Raw genomic sequence first — 23,133 nt, 5'->3', positions numbered from 1 at the left:
AGGAAATTAAAAAAAGAGAAGAAAGCCAAATATGTTTAGTTACTTAACTGAAAGTAAATCTAAGAAACCCAGATGGGATTATTCAGGCCTAAGATCAGCTATTCAGGAGAGAAAAAAGAGAAGCAAATATTTCAACCAAACTGACTTTAACACCCCTGTTAATTACAAATACATTCTGGAAGATAAAGATATGCAAAAGAAATGAAGTCAGTGAAGGTCAAGAATAGGTTCCTACAGCAGCTTACAGACATAAATGGCACTTAGGTACAAAACTTTGATTCGCTTGGCTGGGATTCATGAGCTGGGTGCTTATTCTCTGCATAATGGCTCAAAGGTAATAATCACAAATGGTTCTATTTAAATGGAAAATAAATAACCCTGTCTCTTTAAGGACATCATGTCTCATTCTCAGTGGAATAGTGGCAGCTATAAAAAAAGCTATGATTTCAGTATTTCTTGTTATGACTTCTCTCCCCGCTCGTCTAAAAATAAAAGGCTACTCTGCAGCTCCAGATCAATCTAACTAAAAGAGAAGAATTCACTTACAAAAACAAAATAGCAGCTCTGACACTAGTTAGGTATTCATCACATGTGGAAATGGCCCATAATGCTGCCTTCAAACCTTTCCAACAAGTTGTATTAAATTAGGTTGGGTTGGGATTTTTTTTCCTTGCACCAAAAGCAAAATAAATATAGCTTTATTTAATGCTACTAAAACGTTCAGATTCAACTGGAACCCCAAGGCATGTGGCTTTGTTGTTAAAGCACATATAGTGACTCTATTGATTGGTGCAGTCCTCTGTGCAAGAGAATTTGTCACATCAATAGCAACTGAAAAATACTCAGGAGCTGTAATATGGTTTAAATGAGCAGTTACCACATCAATATAAAGAGCATTTCAACGGCAATAGATAGGAACCCTTTTGCAAAACTAGCATTTGTTTTAAGATAAAGCTTGACAACTTTTTTTTTTTTTTTTTTTTCATTTTACAAGGGAGATTTTTTTAAGTAATGGTGAGCAAAGCAGCAAGCCCTGTTGCTGTCCTGTAGTGACAGCACTCTCTGGGCAATGAAAGCCACGATGGACAGAAGGCTTCCAGATGGGAAAGGAATGGCAATGCCACAGGCCCGGTGGGTGTGAGGCTCACAGATAACTGTGCTGCTCCTTGGGTTTGCCATTGCTGCTGCCCAGAGCACAGCTGGGTCACAGCTGTGCATCCACCCCTGAATTTGCTTCCCAGAGCCCCAGCCTGGCACACACATGAGCTGGGACATGCTGGATGTGAGAAAGACAGAAGAGAAGGTTTCCTTACCCATCCTCAGTGCCAAGCAAGAGCTGGGGGAGGAGAAACCTTCTGCCCTGCCTTTCCTCCAGCCTCCTGGGAGAAGGTGAACCATAAAATGGCCATTCCCAGCTGATATCAGATCTAGGTGGGCTCAGAGAGAGACTCACTGGCCTCAGTGACATGCAATCCTGTAGCCATGATATTTTCTGGAAAATCCCTTTGCCAGGATTTTTCTCCTGAGAAGCTGAGAAGCCTCAGAGGAAAAGAAGAAACAATAATTATCTGCTGCTGTGGAATGCCACAGGTGCATCTTTGATTGGTCTCATGTGGTTGTTTTTAATTAATGGCCAATCACAGTCAGCTGGCTCGAACTCTCTGAGAGCCACGACCTTTTGTTATCATTCTACTTCTTTCTTTGCAAGCCTTCTGATGAAATCCTTTCTTCTATTCTTTTAATATACCTTTAATATAATATATATCGTGAAATAATAAATCAACCTTCTGAAACATGGAGTCAAGATTCTCATCTCTTTCCTCCTCCTGGGACCCCTGTGAACATGAACACCACCACACAATGCTAATTAAAAAGTCAAGCAATGTGGTCAGAAGTGCAGGAAGCATCCTGCATTGGTGCATCCTGGGTTTGTGGGGTCTGGCACACAGAGTTGGGCTCCCAGACCTCCCCAGGGCATGCAGCCTCTGCTTTGGTCACAACTGAGTTGGAAAACAAAATATAAGTAATAAATGCATGGCAAGGAATGAACCTCCATTTCAAGGGCTGGAGGAATCCCTGCTTTTCAATAATGAGAAATAGTTCTGTGTTTCCCAGGGAGGGAGCACACTTTTCCTGATTCAGTGTGTTTATAGAGCACCATCCTCTCTCGGCCACATCCCTCCTCCCCTTGGGTTAAAGTGCAAGGGACATTCTGGTCATCCAGGCAAAAATCCCACTAAAGGAAGATCAAAAGTGGCATGTGCTGCAAGTTTTCAGTAAGATGAGAAATTTCACACTATCCTGATATCTTCTGGGTAACTGCTTATTTTATGATGACTAATAGGCAATTACTATGGTAATACTGCAATACAACATGTGTGAGGTTTGGAAATGAGAAATTATAGGTAACTACTTTGGACTCATTTCTATGGTAACAAAAAGTAATTGTCATTAAATACCAGTTATATTGCTGCTGTACCTGGTAATTATAGATTTTTTATGCCCAGTAACATAAATAAAACCAATAAATTTATTCAAAAGGTCCACGATTGTTTACTTATACGTTTCTATATAGAATACACAATGACAAACACCTAATTAGGAAAAATAAACTCCATTGAGAGCTTCATCTTGTCATCTGAGATGGATACTCTGTTTTTCAATTTAAGGAAATGCATGAATTTCACATCTATTAAATGAAGTTAAGGGGAAAAAAAAACCTTCTCTGCCAGAAAAATAGGTGAAAATTAAAAAAGAGACAAACAAATTATAGTCTGCATGTGTGGAGCTGTGTCTTACAACGGAATAAGTGATAGTAAAAACCACCTGACATATCCAGTCCCCCCAAAAGGGACATAAATAATAAAATCATTTGCATAAAGTCTACATGTGCCTTTACTGTTAAAAAAAACTTTATGAATTACATGTGAACATGATTTTTTTTGATTATTTCTTCAGTCGCAGAAATAAAGTCCAGAAAAACATGTTCATGAGAAATCTGAAATATTTCACGTGATATAAAGCCTACTTTTCTGATTGTGTTTTAGATCTTTCAATAGGAATGTTTAGAAAAAGTCAGTTTTTAAACAAATTGTGCCATTAACAAACAAAAAAGAAATAAGACTCTCCTTTATAAAATGCTGGTATGAATGATTTAAAATGTTTCTCAAGCCCTCCCTTTATTTTTTTTACTGGAAACAGTCTGCTACATTTGACTTCCTTTTACAAGCTATTAAAGTCTTTACAAAACTGCATTTCTGAGACAAGAATATATTATTTTCTCAAAACATGAAATCCCAACACAACTTTCACATGGACACTGACATTTTATGGTGAATTTGGTCTTCCAGTCTGGGTAGGCCTGGCCTCCTTTTTGTTCACCAAATTAATTTGTTAACTCCTTACACAAACAAGAGGTAAGGACTGTGTTGAGTTCAAAAATATTGTCACTGACAGTGAAATGAGAAAGGATTGGAAGCAGTGTGTGCCCTCTCCTCCCCATTCCCACAAATTCTTTCATTCCCTACAATCTGACCAGAAGGATACAGCAGTGGTGGGGTTTCAGACCATTTCAGCTAATTCATGGCTGTAATTTACTGAGGGCTGATGCTGCCACAGCTCCCCCAGAGAAGGAACAGAGAAAAGGAATGGGAACACTCACTGGTTTTCCCATTCCTGACCATTCCCAGAGCCTACAGGGAATGGTCAGGATATTTCATCTGCCTTGCCATGGCATTTCTGAGGTATCTCAGTGAAGAGCTTCCCAGACTGAGCAACACATCCCTTTGGGTGCCCGTGTAGGATTTTGCCTCTGAAAGGTGAGGCTGACAAATTGGAACTAATCTAAGGCAGTGTGGTACAGTCATCTCGCCTGCAGGGACACATTTCAGCATTCAGCTGCAGAATGCCAGCTTAAGAACAAGCTCTTGATAAAGGAAAGTTCAGGCCAAGCCTGGGGATGCACGACTTTTAAATCAAGAACATTTTTTTTTCTCCCCTTAGTCTACCCCTTCCTCCCTGGGGATGGCAATATGATAATGCTGTACTGCAAATACAGAGAGAAAAGTTGAGAAATCTCTCTTCACTGCACTAGTTTTCCTTTATTTCCTAAAGCTGTTTCACAGTTTAATCCTTCAGAGAGAGTGAGATTAGTGTTATGGAGAAACTCACAAATATTTTTTATTTTTGTATCACTTTTTTTTTTTTTTAAACTAAAGCTAAAGATCAAGTTGTGCACTACCCCCAGAAAAAGGAGTCTTTCTATTCAGGTGAGAGCTGAGGACAAGTTGTCAGCTTGAAATGAGGGGAAATTATGCTGAAGACTGTCTGTTTTAGCTGGGTCAAACAATGGCATCTTCCTGGGCAATTTAATTATCAAGCCCATGCAGCATAACATCATCCATGCACTGTAACTGTAAAGGCAATTGCACTTAGAAGTGAAATGATACCAGGCTTTAAAACTTCAAGAAAAGGGAGAAGCCTGTCTTCCTGTTTTAGAAAAGACTCTACATCCTTGGCCACAGTGAACAGCAGGTACCTGTCATTATTCTGTATTTCAGGAGCATCTGGGTATAATCATGCAGCAAGAAAAGGACTTGGAGGGTGGTTTTTCCACTGAAAAGAGAGTTGAAAAACAAAAACAAACAAAAACAAACAAACAAACAAAAAACCAACCAAAACCCCCAACCAAACTGAAAACCACAAAAGCTTTCATTCAAATTGTGTATAGACTTCCTAAACATTTTGAATTAAAGGAGCTGCTTAATTGCCCCTGTACATCCCACAAGGCACCTTATCTTTTCATTCCTAATTGTAAAGGAATAAAAATTCTTAAACTCTTGCATAAACTTGAATAAATCAGTAAAGTTTAGCCTCCCATTTCCATACATCCTGATACACTGAGCTCTGACATTAATTTCCATGACCATTTCTTTTAGAGCCACCTGAATATACCTGCAACATATAAACAATTTTCCTCACAGGTGAGTCTGTGCTTTATGGTTGCAGTCCCAAACTCAGTTGTTGGTGGTGATGAAAATTTTACCACATCCAAGTCAGAGTCACAACCCATTTAGTTTGTTCTCTTGAGAATGAGCAACAGTTTGTGGAAAACAGGCAATTCATGGTGGCATTGTTGCAGATGTGGCCTAAACACCTAAACCTCAGTTGACAACAACAAAGGAAGAAGGGTTTTGGATGACAGCACAGGACTTAGATTCTCAGTCAGTCCCGCATCCCCAAAAATAGCAATGAAGAAAATCTCACCAGATTAGCTGTTATTATATCACTCTGGCTTGGTGAGTGGTTGGTTCCTGTCCTGGTGCCAGGAGAACAAGTCCATCCCATCCCATGGTATCGCATCCTGTCCCATCCCACCCCATCCCATCCACCCCATCGCGTCGCATCTCATTGCATCGCATCCACCCCACCCCACCCCATCCCATCCCATCCCATCCCATCCCATCCCATCCCATCCCATCCCATCCCATCCCATCCCATCCCATCCCATCCCATCCCATCCCATCCCATCCCATCCCATCCCATCCCATCCCTCCTCCCAGAGCTGCTGACACTCTCAGGCTCCTCATGGTGCCTGGGATTCCAGAGCACAGCCAAGTGCATCCAGCAGTGCACTTTGCCAGTTGTGCAAGGCTGTGCACTGGTGGGGTGAAAGAAAATCCTCTCTCACACTGGCAGGAGATCAATTTACAAACTCAAGCATGAGGTTTAATTACCCATTTCATTATCTTAGCTTGCATAGTCTGAATGTGAACCTCCAATGAACCAAAGAAATAGTCACCAGCTGCTGCTTTGAGAAGGAGGGAGATAACAGGAAGAAGTTCAAATGCCTAAAACTGCTCTTGCTGCATGTGGCACCCCTTGGAGGTTATCCCCAGCCAACAGATCTGTGTTAGACCCCACTATGTGGAAAACTTCTGAAGGTCCTATTTATGTGCTAATCTGAACAAAGACCAAAAGAGACGAAGCAGAGTTATCTAGCCAATCACTGAGAAGCCTCAGAGTTAAATTTTCAAACACAAGCAAGTGATCCTTAGAGATTTTTTTAGACATTCATCCAGTAAATTCAAGTAAATAAATTGTGATGTGCTTGTGGATTTTGTATGAGCATGAAATAAAGTGTTTGCTGCAAATTATTCACTCAGCACTAGTTAACTGCAATGCTGGCACATTACTAGGCTTTTTAATATTCTTCTCGAGACAACAGGTAGCATTTTGCTTATTACCCTCATTTTTAAGTTATTAGTTACATTAGGCCATTTGTAAATACAGTGAAGATTGCAAGAAAATAAAATGTTTTTTTTTCATTTTTTCACTAGCTCATTAAAATTCTCTTTAGTTCAGGAGGGCTGAAAATCCTGCATATCATGGAAAGTTAAACCAAGAGTACACCATCAAGCTCAGCAATTCCAAATTAATTCACATGCCCTTTCCCACTACCTGGGTTCCCAAAAGGCTTTTCAAGTTCTGAGCCATATGAATGCCTATAAAAAGCTGCATGTCTCTCAAAAACTATAAGTAACAGAGCAGGGAAAAAGCCCTACAGGGCAAGTGAACTTAGGGGAAAAGCAAAAGCTGCTTAATTGCAACTGGAGTTTGTTTATGTGCACGGTACCTGGAAGAAAGGAAAGTGATGTAATATCAGATTCTAGAGCCATTTTGGGGTTTTTGTTCTGTATAGTGACACATTCTGATAAATTTCTGGTGCTGTCTGATGCCACCCCTGCAGTGCCACTGACTGGTTTGGGATTTACCAAGAGTTGGGTGAGCATCACTGCAGCTGCAAGGAGCCACCTGTTCTGCGAAGTTTCACTCAGAACCCACAGAACCACTGTGGAAATCACCCCCACAACTCCCTGCTGCTTCAGCTCAACAATGAGCAAAGAAAGGGAGGGATAAAGAGCACAGATCACAGGATCATAAACGCTGGAAAAGATCTCTAAAGCCATTGAGCCCAGCCATTAACCGAGCTCTGCTAATCCATGTCCCTCAGCACCACACCCATGCATTTTTTATCACTTCCAGAGGCAGTGATTCCACCACTGCCTTGGTTCCAATGCCTGATCACCTTTTCAGTAAAGATATTTTTTTTTCCTAATTCTTAATCTAAAACTCCCCTGGCACAACTCGAGGCTGTTTCCTCAACAAAGAGCTGCCAGCAGCCCCATTTTCTTCACCTTCCATCTTCCTCCTCCTCAGTGGTCTCCTCGCTCTTACAATAACCCAGCCTTGTTCTGCTTAGCAATGCAACACCTAATTAGATCAAAGCTCAAGGTAGCCTGGCTACAAAGTGAATTGTGTTATTTAGTCTTGCACTGTAAGCAAAACCACATGCAGTATATTTCATTTCTCAGGGGCTTCTCCAGAGAACTGTGTGGTACATGTAATTGCCCCCACAAACAAATCATCAACTAATCAACTGCTTTTCATTATCACCTCCAGCAACACATTTATTTTGTAAATAAATGCATTAAGAGCAAACAATTTTAGGGAAAACAAAAGATTATCTGAATACGATCTCAGCAGAGGAGGTGGTAAAGTAGTAATTCAAACACTAAAATGGAGCAAAATTAGCATAGGGTGGAATGATTATTCCATTCCATGTATCCCTATCTATTACAGTACAATAACAGAGTGAAATCTGTGACTTTAATGGATGATCTGGGTAGTTTAAGGGAGCTGTGATTGACTGACACATTTACATAGAGGCTGATGAGCAGCATAATGAGTGCATTCATAAAACACAGCTAAGGTCTAACTCTAAGCTGACATTAACTCCCACACTTAGAGGAAGCCTGTAGAGCAGATACTCTGCTGTCTTGGGGAGTTGCTCTCTACCTCCTGCAGCAAACAAATTCCCTATTTGCCCCTTTCCTAGGGGGGAATTTCAGGAAGCACATGGCCATGTGAGAATCTCCAGTTCAAGGGGAATTAATTGAAAAAAGCCATGTAAGATTCCATGACAAAACAGTGCAAGGTGTATAAGGCAAATATGGGAATCAATGGGTTCATCCCCCCACATCATACCTGTAATTTCCTAGGTAAACTCCATCAGGATTGAGCATGGGAGCAATCTTGAACACCAGATGGTCTCTCAGTACTTTTGCAATTGGATGGTGGCTCACGAGGAAATCAATTATACCTGAGAAAAAACATTAAAAAGGAGTTTGAAGAGGGGTGTCTGTGACATCAATGATTTCCAGATATCTACTTGAAATTTCACATATAAAGGATTAGAATGATGATTCCTCCTGGTTCCTGGCACTGCTCCTGCTTCCAACAGAACAAACCACTTGCAATCATGCAGCACCTGCTTAAAACTCCAAGAACTTTAAGGAGAAATACCTGAATCTGTCCTCATAATGCAAGTACACCATGGCTGCATTGCCAGACACTGTTAAGTTTCCACAGAGGGAGAAGTTACTGCTCATCAGCTAAGCCACAATAACAAACAGGAGAAATGGAGTTACCCCTCACACCCAGCCTGCACAGAGCTCACCTTGTGAGTGGAAATTTGTTGAGATAAGCCATCTCAAATTCATTTCAGCATACACCCAGACCTACCCATGATGTAAGAACACAGATTTCAGATCACCTGCATGTATGAAGGGGTGTAAAACGCCTCACAAAACTTGGGAGAGTTGCACAATATGTGCACTGGGCACAGGGATATTGTGCCACTGGTACACTGGAATTTATGAGGTCATATTCTTCACTTCTTTTACACTCATAAAAACCAGGAGTAACTCCACCTCAGCAGCTCCTTTAGTGTGGAACCCAGGCAAGGGATGGGGAAGCAGATCCTAAATGGCCTTCCTTTGAGCACATCCCAGCACCAGAGCCTGCAGGATTTCCTTCCTCTTGGCCTCGTGCTTGGGGAGCCACTGAATATTCCTCAGCCCAGGGCTGGTGTTGGGGCAGGAGAAGGACCCTGGCAGCTAAATTCACTGCTCATCCCTCCACTGAGTTGGTACTGACAGAAATAGCTTCCAGGGAATTAGTGTGGAGATAAATTGAGTTCCTGTGTAATCTCAGGACACCCACAGATAGGTCATGACAATTTGCTATTTATTGTAAGGTCCATCCTGTGAAGCAGGAACCATTTACTGAATATCCCCAGAATAAATCAATCACTACGGTCTAGTAACAGGATAAAATTAAGCAGAGAAAAATTAAGGCTGCTCATCAGTAAAATTTCAGTAATGGTGAGCTCTATTAGAGTGTGGAATTGTCTCTCCAGGGTAAGAGTGGAATCCCATCATCAGAAACATTTAACACTGGGCAGGGTAAAGCCTCAGGGAATAGCTATAACAAGCAATAATTCAGCACAGAAGGGATGGCCTGGGCTAACTAGCTGACTTCAGACCTGATTTTTTGTGATTCAATCAAAGTGTTAAAAAAAGCCCCTAAACCCCATGTTCATGCCAGGTTAAAATGCACTTGTTTACAGCTTGGCTGGAACATGCATTAAAGATGAGACCAAAATCTCACATTCTGCATGACTCCTTCATTTTGCTAATTTCCTAAGGCCCACATTGTATTTCAAATACCAGAAAGTCTGAACCTAGGCTGCTGTTGGAATGAATTTGAATTTTCTGAGGCATATGGAGAAAAATGAGGCTTCTGAAATGTCTGAGCTGATCAAGGCATAGTTGACTCTAAACTTCAGCAATTTTTCCATGTCTCAGTGACTAATCCTGAAGAGAAGAGAGGAACTTTCTGTAACCAGGTCTTCCACTCGAGAAGAAACTAAACCTGAATTTCTGAGGCAAATTAGCATATCCATAATTATATTTCTCAGGAAATGTTCCTGCAATTACCTCCTCTCGATGAAGGAAACTGAACATCGATCTGCTTTTTGGCTGCTGTTGTGACTTTTGTTCATTATCCAACAGCAAGAACATGGAGGAGCGACGGGGACACAGTTGGATCCTGAATAACCAGATTTCCTAACTGTATGCAAACACAAAAAGCTTAGCTACGTTAAACTGCTGCTCTGACTGTTTCCTGGCAGTGTCTGAAACACAATCCACAGTACTCACACCTGGAGGGCTCAAAATCACTTAAAGGGAAACAACCCCTCACTTAGCCCTTGGTTTCTCAAGACTCTGTGCCGGTTTTAATTTTAAAGAGCTTGCAACTTGACTCAGCTAGACTCAAACTCATCAGTTTGTGTTTTCTAAAACACTTGGAGGAGTTAACCATTCAGAAATCAGTGTGTCCAGAACAAGTTTTATCTGAGGTTGGATGAGAACCTTCAAGTGGAAATAAAACCAGCACAAATATCGCATCATGTGCATTGTGGATCATTGCTTTTCTTTCATGAGGTGACACAAGAGCCCAAACTTTCTTTTGCTGTGGCTGCCAGGGTGCCATGGAGAGGCTTGTCCAGGTTCTGCTCGTTTCCTGGTGAGGTCTCTGGTGTTGAGATGACCCTGAGATGTTAAAAAGTCTCTTTTTCCCAGCCCCCAGACAGAAGAAGAAGCAGAGATGCGTCAGTTCTGCTTTTCAAGGTTGTATGTTGTTTCTTATCTATAACATTCTTTCTCCAACCTGCTGAGGTCTGTCCAGCAGGTTGGGTTGAGGCAGTCTGGCTGCCCTCAGGATGGTGTTATTTTTTTATACTAGAAACCACATGTGCTTTATTTACAATAATTGTCCAATACTTATCACCTAATTTAGACAGCTTGTCTCTATTCTAAACCAATCCAGAAGTGCCACATCCCAGCAGAAGATGGAGGCCAAGAAGGAGAAGGAGAAAGACAAGACACCCTCAGGTTCCTCCATCTTGCCTCTCAAACCCCCACTCTAAAAACCCCAAAATTCTACATTTTCACCCTGTGACAAATTCACTATCATTCTATTCAAACCCTTGTGTCTTGTAACTCTTCGCACAAAGTTGGTAATTGCTTCCATGGGTTAAAATCGAAGGCACAGGTGTTTTTGGTGTTTTTGACTCCATGCCAGGGTCTCTGAGCCCCCTGCCAGGGTTTCAAGCCCTCCAGGGCAGTCAGAGGAATGTCCTGGGTTCCAACAATTCCCCCCCCCGTTACTGATGCTGCTTTTCTCAGAGTTTGGCAGGGGCATCTTGGCAACTGGAAGCTGCAGTTCTCAGCTTCAGCAGGCAATTCCTGTTCCCAAGAAAGAGCATGCAGTGGTGTGGAAGGCTGCACTTAAACATGCAGAGGGTGAGGGTCTGCTGTGCCTGATTCACTGCTGCACCCAACTAAAGGATCCTGGGCACCCAAAGCTTGGTGTCAAACATGACCCAGCATCTCCCCAGGCACCCCAATCTGCTTGGGATGCTGCAGCCAAGCTACCCATCAAAAGGAGATTTACTTGATTTTCTTACTTAGCAGATGGTCAGTTAAACCTGAAGAAGCCTTACCCCATTGTAAAAACACCAAGGAAGAGTTAAAAATATCTCTCAGAATTCTAACCTGGAAGTAGAGGCAGTTCTAAGGAGCATGAGAAAGGCATGAGACAAAAGCATACATTTACATATACAAACCTCGCCCTAAAATTATTGTAAGTATCCAAATAATCAATACAACTAGGAAATAGCTTTGTCCTTCAGAGGAACCCAATAGTTCCGGGTTGCCTGAAATAGTCCAGATCAATAATATTTAAAATAAAAAGACAGATATCAGAGTATTAAACAAAAAATACCATTGCCGAGAACTTGGTCCTCCTGTTAATAAATCAATACAAACCTAATTTTACAGCTCCTGTAATCAGCAAGAGACATATCAGTGTATCTCATTAGGCCAGGGTTAAGAATTTGGCAGCAACCAAAGCCCATTTAATATCATTTACTTCAAGGCAGACATGGCAATACAACAGATGCCCTAATTTATTTGTTGATCTTTGTATTAAAATAACAGTTTGCTGGTAAACAGGAAGGGTAATGATGCCAGTCACCCTTGTTAGTGGCTAATAATTGCTTAAATTGTCCACTAATTGACCTGTGGTACTGTTGAAGCACTGGATCGTGTTGCAGGGCATGAAGTAAACAAGGCCACTGTAATGTTGCTTTAGAGAATGACTTCTGGAAATAGAACTACTTATTGCCATAAATTTTCCTTTCACAGATGAGCAGATTAATTGGTCTGCCAATTAGTCTGCTATTAAAGAAAAAAAAAGGGCTGCCCACAGATTGGTTGGATCTTCGAACTGTGGCCCCAGTTTGGGTCAAAGGAAATCATCCAATCTGAACCAGCCACATCAGCTATGGAAAATAAGACAAGTATTATTTAAAGACACAAACCTCTGTGGCTGGAGATCAAGGAAAATAGCCAAATAATGAAGTATTAACTCTTCAAGAGACTTCAAAATGAGATAGAGAATGTGATGGAATGGGCCTACCGAGGCACATTACAGTGTGGAAAAGTTCTCCAATTAGAAGAAGCAAAACAATATGGATTATTGTCCTCCCAAGCTTTCTGGAAAGCAATTAAAATCTTTATATTTCAAATAATTATGTGCAATTATAGATGCTACCTGGAACCAGAACAACTCAGAAATCAGCATTCAGCCATGACACAGGAAGAGGCTTATTCATAGTCCACTAAAAATCCACCAAAGTCTTTACATCAACTTCAAGGAGATTTTCATAGTTGCAAGCAAAAGGGAATAAAGAATTGAAAACAAAGAAAAGGGAAAACAATACTCACAACTGCAAGAATTAGAGACACAGCCACATTGACTTAAAAATGCCAGACTGTTAAAAAATTTATTTCTTGGTAAACTCAGTTCAACTGAGACGGCACTAAATCTGGACCAAGCCCCTTCTACTCTGAGTCACTTCCTTATCATTATTCTTTCTCAAGGCTGAATGCATTTTTTCAAATTTCTCCTGCCTTCTGCAGCTCAGCTCCTCTCATCTGCTCCAGTGTTAGGTCCTGTGGCATCTTTCTGCCCAGCCCAAATTATCAGCTGATTCTTCTCAAGAAATTTAATCACTCACCCCTCTATAACATGTCATTTCCACTGTTCTGTCAAGACATTTCCTCAACCAACATCCTTAAACTCCGTTTAAAATTCCTGCTGGCTCTAACATGACCTCTCCACATTTGCTCCTTCCAAAGAAAAGCCAGCCTTATCTCCTGCTTTTTCCATTACTCCATCCTTTCACCCTCAGCCTGACAATATATTTAATTGTGCAGCTATATAATACATTTGCCCTGGTCCTATTAGTGAAAATCTAATCAGCACAGATCCTAATGCAATATGGCAACTGCTAATGCAAACATACCCTGCACTGTATCTAGTATATGCCAAGAAAGGAGTGATTTATGTTTTCAGACCCATTTCCTACTGCTGGGTAGCTGCTGGTACCCTTCAGTCAGATCACCACAGCCTGCAGGTTAAAGAGAATGTGACAATTGGGCTCCAACAGCCATAGGATCTATTCACTGGAAAATAAATGTAAAAAGTCCCAAATGCTTATGCTCATATGAAACTATTGAAATACACTGTTAAAGGAGACTGAATCCAATGTGAATGACACTATAGCTATGTTTGAATGGAGAGTAAGAAAGCAAAAATATGAGGTTGGGCTTTTTGGAGAGGGTTTTTAGTGTGACAGTGAAAAAAACCCAAACCAATCCAGACGCTAATGTCCAAGCAGTTACAATATCTTGCCTCCAAAAAGCAAGTGCAATACACAGAATAAACAACAGCAAGCCACCACTGTGCCACCATTTGCCTGAGAAGTGTTTCTCCTTCAGCAGCAGGGCCCTCATCTGTTCAGCCTTTGCCCTGTCTCATGGAAATGCAGGAAAAAAAACCATAAATCAAAAAAAAAAAAATACAAAACATGACGAAGACAGATGGACCCTCTTCTCCATCCCCGCGTGGTGGGGAAGGTGTCACACTCCCACTGAACCCTGCCCAACTCTGGTCACAGAAATGCTGTGCCGGGGTGGGCTCCAGAGAACACACAGCTGCTCCTTCAGTGCAGCCCCAGCAAGGCCCAACAGGCAGAAATGGCCCAAAAATGCCTTATTATGAGGTGCTTCAATGTTCAGCACAACTCAAGAACAAAAATAAAAGCATGTGAAGGGTGATAAATGAGCAGAGCTGACTCATAGTGAGGTTACTGACAGGATCTCACATCATGCTGTCACCAAGATTATTCCTGCAAAAGATCATCACAGAGGGGTCCATATGTACAAGATCATCACAGATGCTGACTCTGCCCCTTCTTACAATTCTGCTCCTCCTCCTAATGTGGAAAAACAGATTGACAAAACTCCAGTGTGTTTTGTTTGCAGTGTCTCACACTTTTTCAGAGACATGGTTCTAGGGCAGGGGAAGGGGTGAAGAAGGGTGATGCTGACATCAGTCCAGAGAGAATCTATAGATTTTAAATGCTTTAGAAATAGGTTGCTTTATCTTTTCAAAGGTCCCTTTGGAATCCATGACAAAACCAAGGTTTATCTCATCAAAATTATCTCATCAAAAGCTATTATGGCTGGTGAAGAAGTGCTGCAAAAACCAAAACAGGCACCTGCTTATGGTGTTAGAGGAAGGGAAATTTGATGTCTGAATTATGTCACCAGTTTCTTGGCGTACAACTGCATGCACGTGCCTCTCCCTCCGTAGTTTCTGCAACTGGGACTGGGAAGATGCAGAGCAGTGTCTGCTTTCCCTGAGCCCCCTCTCTGGTCACCCCCAGCACACCCAGGAGCAGGGCAAGGGAGGGCAGGACGCTCTCAGAGGGATGCACCTTGCACCAAACCTGAGTGAGTATTCCTCAGACCCCACTTTCCAGGTCAGACTCTTCTCCTGCCTTCTCTGCTGATGTTCAGACTTCATTTAGACTTCCCCCAGGAAGGGCTCAGAGGGGACCTGCACAGGCCTGAGGGTGGCACATGATGAAAAGCAACCCAGGTGTTTGGAAATGCAGAGAAGTGAACAATTTTCCCCAGTGGTTCCTGTGGACAGGAAGGTCTCAAGGGAGACAACAACCAAGCAACAACTGCCCATGGCAAAACACATCAGAGCCCACCAAGGCAGGTGAGACACCTCTAGGAAGGACATCCCTGGTTACATTATTTCTGAAGGGTACAGAAAGAAAAAGGCTCATTGATTCTCTTGGAGTATCAAACCTTTTGATCACACAGCAATTTGTCCCCAGCTAGACTGGTAAATATTTCAGGGCTAAGTAAGAAGATTTTGTTGCATGAGTTTGTTGGTTAAAAGCACCCCAGAAAAAGTCTGTAAGTTCCCATGGTTATTTCAAGTTTTTTTAAACCTGCAACCATAATAGCTATTGTAAAAAAATCCAAAAAACCAAACCAACAGTTACCACTTGTACACTGTGCACAGAGCCCCACTTCACCTATTTTTAAAGAAGTTTTAATCAGCCTGAGACAGAAAAGTTGCCCACCTAACTAAGGATCCAGCTGCAATAAGCAGATTGATTAGAAACACATCAAGCTATATTATGGCATGTTTGTTCTTTTATTTACCGTTTAGTCTCTCATCTATTCTCTGCTGTAACTCTTGGTCTCTTCAAAACACAGGATTAAAAGCAAAGGAAATCTCAAATAATGGGATAAAATGAATGTGCAGGAAATGAATGGGTGAATTAGATTACAGCAGATGAAACACCGAGGTCTCAAATGCAAAATGCAGGGAGTTTATTTAATTTGTTACTCTTTTAAAATGAAAATATGCTCACTGACTTGAATTAGTAATTTTCCTGTTCTAAGATATGTTAGGCCATTACAGCTAGGCCTGTTTCCAGAGCAGTGAAATAAATGGAAAACAGCCAGTCTCCCAGGGAACACAGTCCTCACTGCATTTTGCCAAGCTAGTGGAACACTGCTAATGTCAGCTCCAGAGAAAACCACAATTCTGCTGGAGGGGCTGCTGCAAAGGAATTGAGAATGACTGGCAACAAATACTTCAAATGGCAGAGCTAGGGACTGTGGATTTTCTCCAATTTTAATGTGCATGGTAAGCACAGAGAGTAATTGATTTAAAGAAGATTTAAAACACCCATCATTCCTGACCATTCCCTCCCTCCCTACTACAGTTAGCCCAGGGTTTCGCAAATAATTAATCTTGAATTTGGTGTTGATGGAACAGAAATCCATGGGTAGCAACAGGAACAGCAGTCTGGAACCCCCCAGCTGGATTCTGTCAATATGAGAGAGAAAATAATTTCAACAGTTTTCCAGAATCACATAGGCATAAAAATTCTTCTCACACCACTGTAAGGATACAGGAGACACTTCTGCCATCACAGCCTCAATTGGTATCTGGCATCTATTCACATTGCAACTTCAATGAAGATTTGGAAAAATTATGCCATAGTAAAACATTCTGGGACTCTTGGGTAAGGAAATGGACCATACAATACCACGAGGCAGACCTTGTTTCCCATTTTTATGTGTCTGCTGATTGGACAGGACTGACTGGGATGGAAACCTTTAAATTTATCATGGATATTCCACATAAAGGAGGCACATTTACACCACTGCCTTTCATGTGCACTATCCTAGTATTTTTGAGAGACTTCTATATTAAGCTGTGGAAACAAGGCCTCAGAACACCAAAGAGTTCCAGACCCTGACACTCCATATGCATTTCAAACAGGGAGAATACACAGAGAAATGGACGTGACTGGAATAGCCAGTCACAAATCAGCAGTCTACAAGTACAATCAGTTCAGTGTAGAAAGTTGCTAAGTGATGAGTGTTTGGGATTTCCTATGTATTTTTATGAGCTGTTGCTCTTTCCTCAGAAAAAGATTCACATCTGCTTTGAAGGATACGCGGCTGCTGGTGCTTGGCTGGAGCACAACATCCCAATTCAGTGCTGAAAAGATATAGATATGCATTGCCAGCAAAACATAATTAAAGTTGGCATTCCCAGTGACTGGGATGTGGGACCAGGAGCCAGAATGCCAGATCTCAGTCTCTAGCACTGCTGATTTTTGGCAAGTTGCTGCCAGAGTCTGCTATCTTAGTGTGTTCAACTTGAGATAGCAATGGCCAGATTTGCAGGGCAGCAAAACTGGCATCTCTGGGGCCAAAACCAGCAGATGGATTTTCCAAACAAACTCATGAAAGCTCATTGGAGCCGACTGTAGCTGGAAACATGGCAAGTGGCCACAAAATGCTAGGTGTTGAGTAAAATTCTGAAACTTTTCTGCTCTTACTCAGCTGTCACTAGTGAGAGCTGAGCAACTCCCCAGCCCACTCTTCCCTAAAGGTAAGCACTTTCTGAAAATCAGTTCTGTAGAGGTCAAGGTGGAAAGACTTTTGGTGACAGAGACAACAAGTGTTGCTGGTCAGTTCAAAATTGCAGCCCTGAATACTCTCACCCTTTCCCCTTTCCCCTTTCCTTTCCTCACAGAAAGGAGCACACAAAGTATTCCACAATCTATAGCTGGTTCTCAGAACCTCACAGGATTACCTGGAGAGGGTAAAATGTGGCATTTAATTTTGCCTGTTAAAATTGTCAGCCAACAAAAGAAAAGACAAGTAAGCATTTTTAGAGGACAAGTCTAGTTCCTACTTTAAAATACTCTAGATATTTTATACTAGCCTGATCCTGTCTGAAAATCCAAAAGAAAAAATAACATTACTAAACAGACTTGAGTAGATGATAAGACACATAAATGATCTTGTTACGAAAGATGCCCTAGATCATATAATTCATGTAATTATTAGGTCATACATTCATGTAATCTTGTTCTGATAAAACTGTCTTCTAACATGCCTTAAGAGTTCCTCTGATGCTTTGGCACTTTAACAGCTAGAAACTCCAAGGAACCAAACAGTTTGACCCTTTCCCACTTGTTGGATGCAGCAATTATGGCCTCAGGACTCATTTGGATGCCATTGAATCGGATTGTGCATCTTTTCAGATTTTAGAATAAGAATAGAATGAGGAAAAAAAACCCTAGATTGAAGCTTGGGTGCTTGGATGCTTGATCAGAGCAGCAGTGGGGTGTTGGTGGCACCATCTCCCTCATTCCACTGCAGCTCTGGGTGCAGGGCACTTGTGCTCTCCCCAGCAGCACCACCAGCCCAGGTGGGGCACCAGGTTAATCCCTCACACCATTTCATGGTCTCTGCCTTTCCACTTCCTTGCAGCAATGGGATGCCCACAAGCTTCAAAGGAGCAGACTAATTTAGGAGAGCAGAATGAGGCCAGGGCTGGATTTGTCTGGTGAAAAGTGCAAACCTGCACGGAGGGAAGCAGGCTGTCTGCCCTGCACAGAGATGAACTCATATCTCAGCCCCTTAATTACCCTGATGGCTTATGGTGCTTGCTTAACCACAAACTAATCTCCCCTGGCCCAGGGGCAGTTGTGCAGCTCTCCAGCAGAACTGATGCAACAGCAAAGAGCTGTGACTTGAAAGAACCTGTCAGGCTGACAAAGAGAGGAGGTATTGGCAGGAGCACACAGCTCCTGCTTCAGGATTGCCTGAAGGGTTCCTAAATTCAGTGCACAGCACAGACTGAGTGGGTGGCTTCCTTGGCTGGCTTTCCTTTCTTTAATTTCCTTAATATGCTGTAAGGAGCTTGGAGTTCTCTTTGCATCAAAATGAGCCTACCAATACCCCCTGGATAATGCCTCTTTTCCTCCTGGGGAAAACAAAAGGGTTCCTGGAGAAGCACTGCAAGGATCAGATGATCTTGTTTCATTAATGAATTACTTGGGATTTATCAGAATCATTCTCAAGATGTTACCTCAAGAATATGATGTGCTTGGTCATTATTATTCAAAGTAAGTCCCTCCCATGAGTGTGAGTCCCCCAGTCAGCTCAAAAAATATTCACTGCATTATGGCCCTCAATTTTTACAGAATTAACTAATGTTACATACAGCTAGAGTTGAACAGAAATATGCAGAAGATTCCATCTATCCTGATGTGCAAGACAAGAGGCAAACCCTGGTTGCAAAGAGGGGAAAAATAAACATAAGGGGAGTAAAATCCAGAATGCATGTGCCAGAGTCAAGCAGGGATGTACCCTGGCAGAATTAACCCAGGCACTGTTTCCTGCTATCCCTATCAACTCACAAAACACCAGACTTTTCACCATGGCCCTGAAGGGGAGTTTCAGCTGTCCACCAACAGCACCAGCAAGGAGGGAAAAAAAACCCAGAAACAGAAAATCACTTCATTCTCCAGTTTGCTACTTAGAGCTGTAAGGGTCTTGCAGGGAAACAGAGAAACTGCATCATTATTGGAGTGTTGCTGCTTTACCCAGGAGCAGGCTGAGCTCCCCAGAGCCTGGCAGATGACTGCTTTCCTGCCCATCATGACAACTGCAGATGTGGAGGTCAGAAACCTTCCCAGGGCTGGCAACAAGACTGCACCACAAGTGTAAATTCTCCAAAGTTGCCTGCACTGGGGAAAAGATTCCCAGCAGAGCTATAAAAGTGACAAAAATAAACTTTGATGGACACAAGGAGGACTAAGACTTATTTCTACTTGGGAAACCACTAAAAGTTGCAAGGAATAGCAAAAGAGGATCAACGCTCTCCTTTCAAGCCTTTTGTTGAATTGTCTCCCCAGACTCAGAGCACTTCCTATATGACCAGAGTCACCTTTCATAACCTGGCAGAGGTGCCTTTCTTTGGGAATCAGGAACCTTTGGGATTTCAGTGTGCTTGGTTAAACAAAGTTGGGCACTGGGAGCTGGACTAGTTTTACCCAATTTTACCTAGTTTTACCCAGCTTTACCCAGTTTTACCCCTGGATCTGTCACAGAATGCTGTTCTGCAGGCTCAATGGACAAAGCAGCAGCCACACTGAGCTCTTACAGAATTATCTGTGGTCACAACAAGAGCTGCAGAAACCTGAAGATGGATAGAGCAGCCCAAGCAAAGAATGTGCTGTAAGCTGAGAAGGCAAAAGGTGGATTTCTCTGGAGGCAGACAGAATACATTTACATATGAAAATCTAATACACAGTGAAAAAGGGAAAGGGCATTACATAAATAATGCGAGGCAAGGAATGAAAAATATGTATTTTTAAACACATTCTAAAAACGGTTTTCCAGCATCTGCAAACATATTGCTCAGCCAAGCAAAGACCCAGAGGCAGCAGGTTTGAGTCAGGCAGGCACACACAGACCAGAGGGCCTCTGCAGAATATCACTCACTCACACCAAGCTCCCTTCAGCTCTAGGGTGTTGGGAGAGTATTGGGGGTATCTCTTTGAATTTGCCTTTATCTTCAACAACCTGCAGACATTTGCTGCTGGCCACATCACAAGAGGGCTCCTCAGCCAGACAGACTCCTGGTGCCACCACTGCTGGGATTAAAGTGGAACACAAATGGCTGGGAAGGAGCAGGAGCACATTGATACCCCCATGGGGGATGTGGTGCCCTAATGCTATGGTGTCGCAGACATCTTTTCATGAAAATCCTTTCCTTAGGATTTTTTCCTCCTGAGAAGCTGAGAGGCCTCAGGAACAAAATGTAAACAATGATTATCTGCTGCTGTGGAATGCAACAGGTGCATCTGTGATTGGTCTCATGTGGTTGTTTCTAATTAATGGCCAATCACACTCAGCTGGCTCAGACTCTCTGTCCAAGCCACAAACCTTTGTTATTCATTCCTTTCTATTCTTAGCTTAGCTAGCCTTCTGAGGAGGACTTTTCTTCTATTCTTTTAGTATAGTTTTAATGTAATATATATCATAAAATAATAAATCAAGCCTTCTGAAACATGGAGCCAGATCTCTGTCTCTTCCTTCAACATAAGACCCCTGTGAGCACCATCACACTCTGGATCTCTAGAGGACACAGGTACAGGACTCAGGAGAAAATTGGGATTTGGGGAAGGAACTCTTTCTTGTGCTTCAGCCCAGAACTTTAATCCACTCAGCTACAGGAAGAGCTGAGGCGTCCCCTCCTTAGGGCTGAACCCCAGCTTTCACTTCTGCTGGAGATGTGGCTTTGCCATTCACATGTGGCACATTCACACACTCCCCAGATCCACACAGTGGCAGCTTGGCCTGGCAGGAACCTGCACAGCCATTCCCCTCATTTCCCCTGTGGGCACGAACAACCAGATCACTTTGTGACTCCTGATACACAGAACTTGCACTAAGCCAGCTGTAATGGCACCTTTTGGCTGCTTCATTGATTTCCACTTTACTGGGTTTGCAGGTTACACTGCTTCACTGTTACAGGATTTGCCTGTCCTTCCCTTCAGAGTGACTGAAAAGGCATAAGGCAGTTTCTTCCCTTCCCAGAGAGGCAGAGACACCTGCAAGGCTCCAGTGGCAGAGCAGGGCACAAAGTCTGCTGGCACTGCAAGGCAGCAGCTCTAAAATGGACAATCAGAATCAGAGAGAGAGAGAATCCTGTTAATGGAGAGCTGTTTTACACTCTCCTGTGGTTATTTCTGGCCATGAGAAAGGCAAGAGTGGCATCAGCTTCCTCAGAAGCAGCCACCTGTCCCCTGGAGCCAGAGGGAGCTTCCTGCCTGCTCTGGGTTTGCCCCTCAAAGACATCCAAAAGTACCACATTAGCAAAACCAGAATAAAGCAGATCTCTCTGTCCATCTCCTCCCTGACAATGGCATCAAGGTAGCAGAGGCTGTGCTGTTCTAATCAGTGCCAAAGGACAGTAAAAACTGAAATGAAACATGGAAGTCCATTTGCACAGCAAAGTCTGGAGCTTCAGTTTTGACAGGCAAATATAGCAGGGACTTTATTTGTATGTATTTTGTATGTAACACCTGAACTATTTCTGGGGAAAAGAAAAAAAGGAGTGATTTATTAAACAAAAACCTAATCCTCAGGGAAGATCTGATGGCCAAGAAAATGCTGGCTGCATCTCAACTTGCTCCCCTTTACTCAGAGATGAAAGTTGTGTATCTGCAAGTTGCTTTCAGTGGTACTGGAGGGGACTTGTTGGATAGCTGCTTGCAACTGGGTTCCAGCGGGAAAAAGCTTTTTTCCCTGTGGTTTATTTATTTTGTCTTATAGAGGAATAAAAAAAAAAGTAATGACCATGTCTCTACATGAAGAAAGAAATTGCAAAAGCTCTGCTCTGCCCCTCATTGCTGGAGATGGATCTGTTCTTTTATTTACACTGCATGACATCCAGGCAAGGAAAAGCTCCACAGAAATAAATTAGGGTCACTCCCTGTCAGTGCAGGGGTGCTCCTGGCTGTTAAGCAGCAGAGGATGGCATAAGCCCCTTCCTCCCCTCCAGAGCAAATGTTGCTGTGAAAATGAAGATGCATTGCAGATCCTAAAGGTGATGGTAATTAGCACTGGAAAGGGAATAATCAGCAACATTTTTTCACATGAGTAGGACCACCACAAGCATCTCTCCTTGTGAAGAAGTGAAATTCTCAATGAGGGTATAAAATAAATGTTTCCATCTGAGGAGTATGAGGGAGAAAAGTCAGAGGGATATAACTTTCAGGAGGCCTCCAAGGATAGAGGGGGTTACTTGTTGCTGTTTTAGGAAGAAGCAGCTAAAAAAAAAACCCTATTTCCTAAAGAATTCTGTTTGGAGACAGTCTTATTGCAAAATCAACTTTGAAGCATATTAAACTGAGAAGGCATAAGATGCTCTCATCCCAGAATAAGAATTGCTGTGGAAATGTTCTAATGCACTCTACATTCACAGTCTGCCTCAGATGCAAATGAAATCTCGAGTGCCAGCAAGCTCCAGACAGAAACTCTCCCCAAGCACTTTGCAAGGATGGGTTTGAAGTCTGGCAGCACTGTGACCACAGCAGCTGATGTCAAGGTGCTCTTTCCCTCATACCCTCGGCCACTGGGAGCATTGCCAGGAAGAAAAATCAGAGTTCACATGTGACCAGGGGCGAGGACTGTCTAACTTTCTACCTTGAACAGTCAGATTGAATGTTAAGGTCTTAAAGGTAAACTTAAGTTTAATAAACAGCCACTTTTGCTGCATGAAGGAGCCAGATTTCAGAAGGGAGAGGTAACACAGAACACACTGGGCAAACTGAGATCCCAGTGATCCGCTCTCTCCAGAGCAGGGAATTCCTGCAGGGAATTAGGGGTGCAGTTCCAAACAGGTTTCCAGCTCTGTTCCCTGTTTCTCCCCAGGAATGAGCGACACACCCAGCCTTTGGAAGATGGCACCTGGATCACA

General features: G+C 42.5%; 1 protein-coding gene across 3 annotated transcripts in view; it reads right to left on the bottom strand.

The window, feature by feature from the left end:
* The window catches only part of BEND5 (BEN domain containing 5), an 873,054-nt gene that overhangs the window by 169,958 nt on the left and 679,963 nt on the right, over positions 1 to 23,133 (bottom strand). For all 3 annotated transcript variants that reach the window (XM_074545835.1, XM_074545834.1, XM_074545836.1), the window contains one exon: positions 8,047 to 8,161. In XM_074545835.1, the coding sequence (XP_074401936.1) occupies positions 8,047 to 8,161 (115 nt within the window). The remainder of the gene's footprint in view (positions 1 to 8,046; positions 8,162 to 23,133) is intronic.

Source organism: Zonotrichia albicollis, chromosome 8, assembly GCF_047830755.1.
Source record: "Zonotrichia albicollis isolate bZonAlb1 chromosome 8, bZonAlb1.hap1, whole genome shotgun sequence".
NCBI classification, from domain to species: domain Eukaryota; kingdom Metazoa; phylum Chordata; class Aves; order Passeriformes; family Passerellidae; genus Zonotrichia; species Zonotrichia albicollis.
This window is presented reverse-complemented; position numbering and strand designations above follow the sequence as displayed.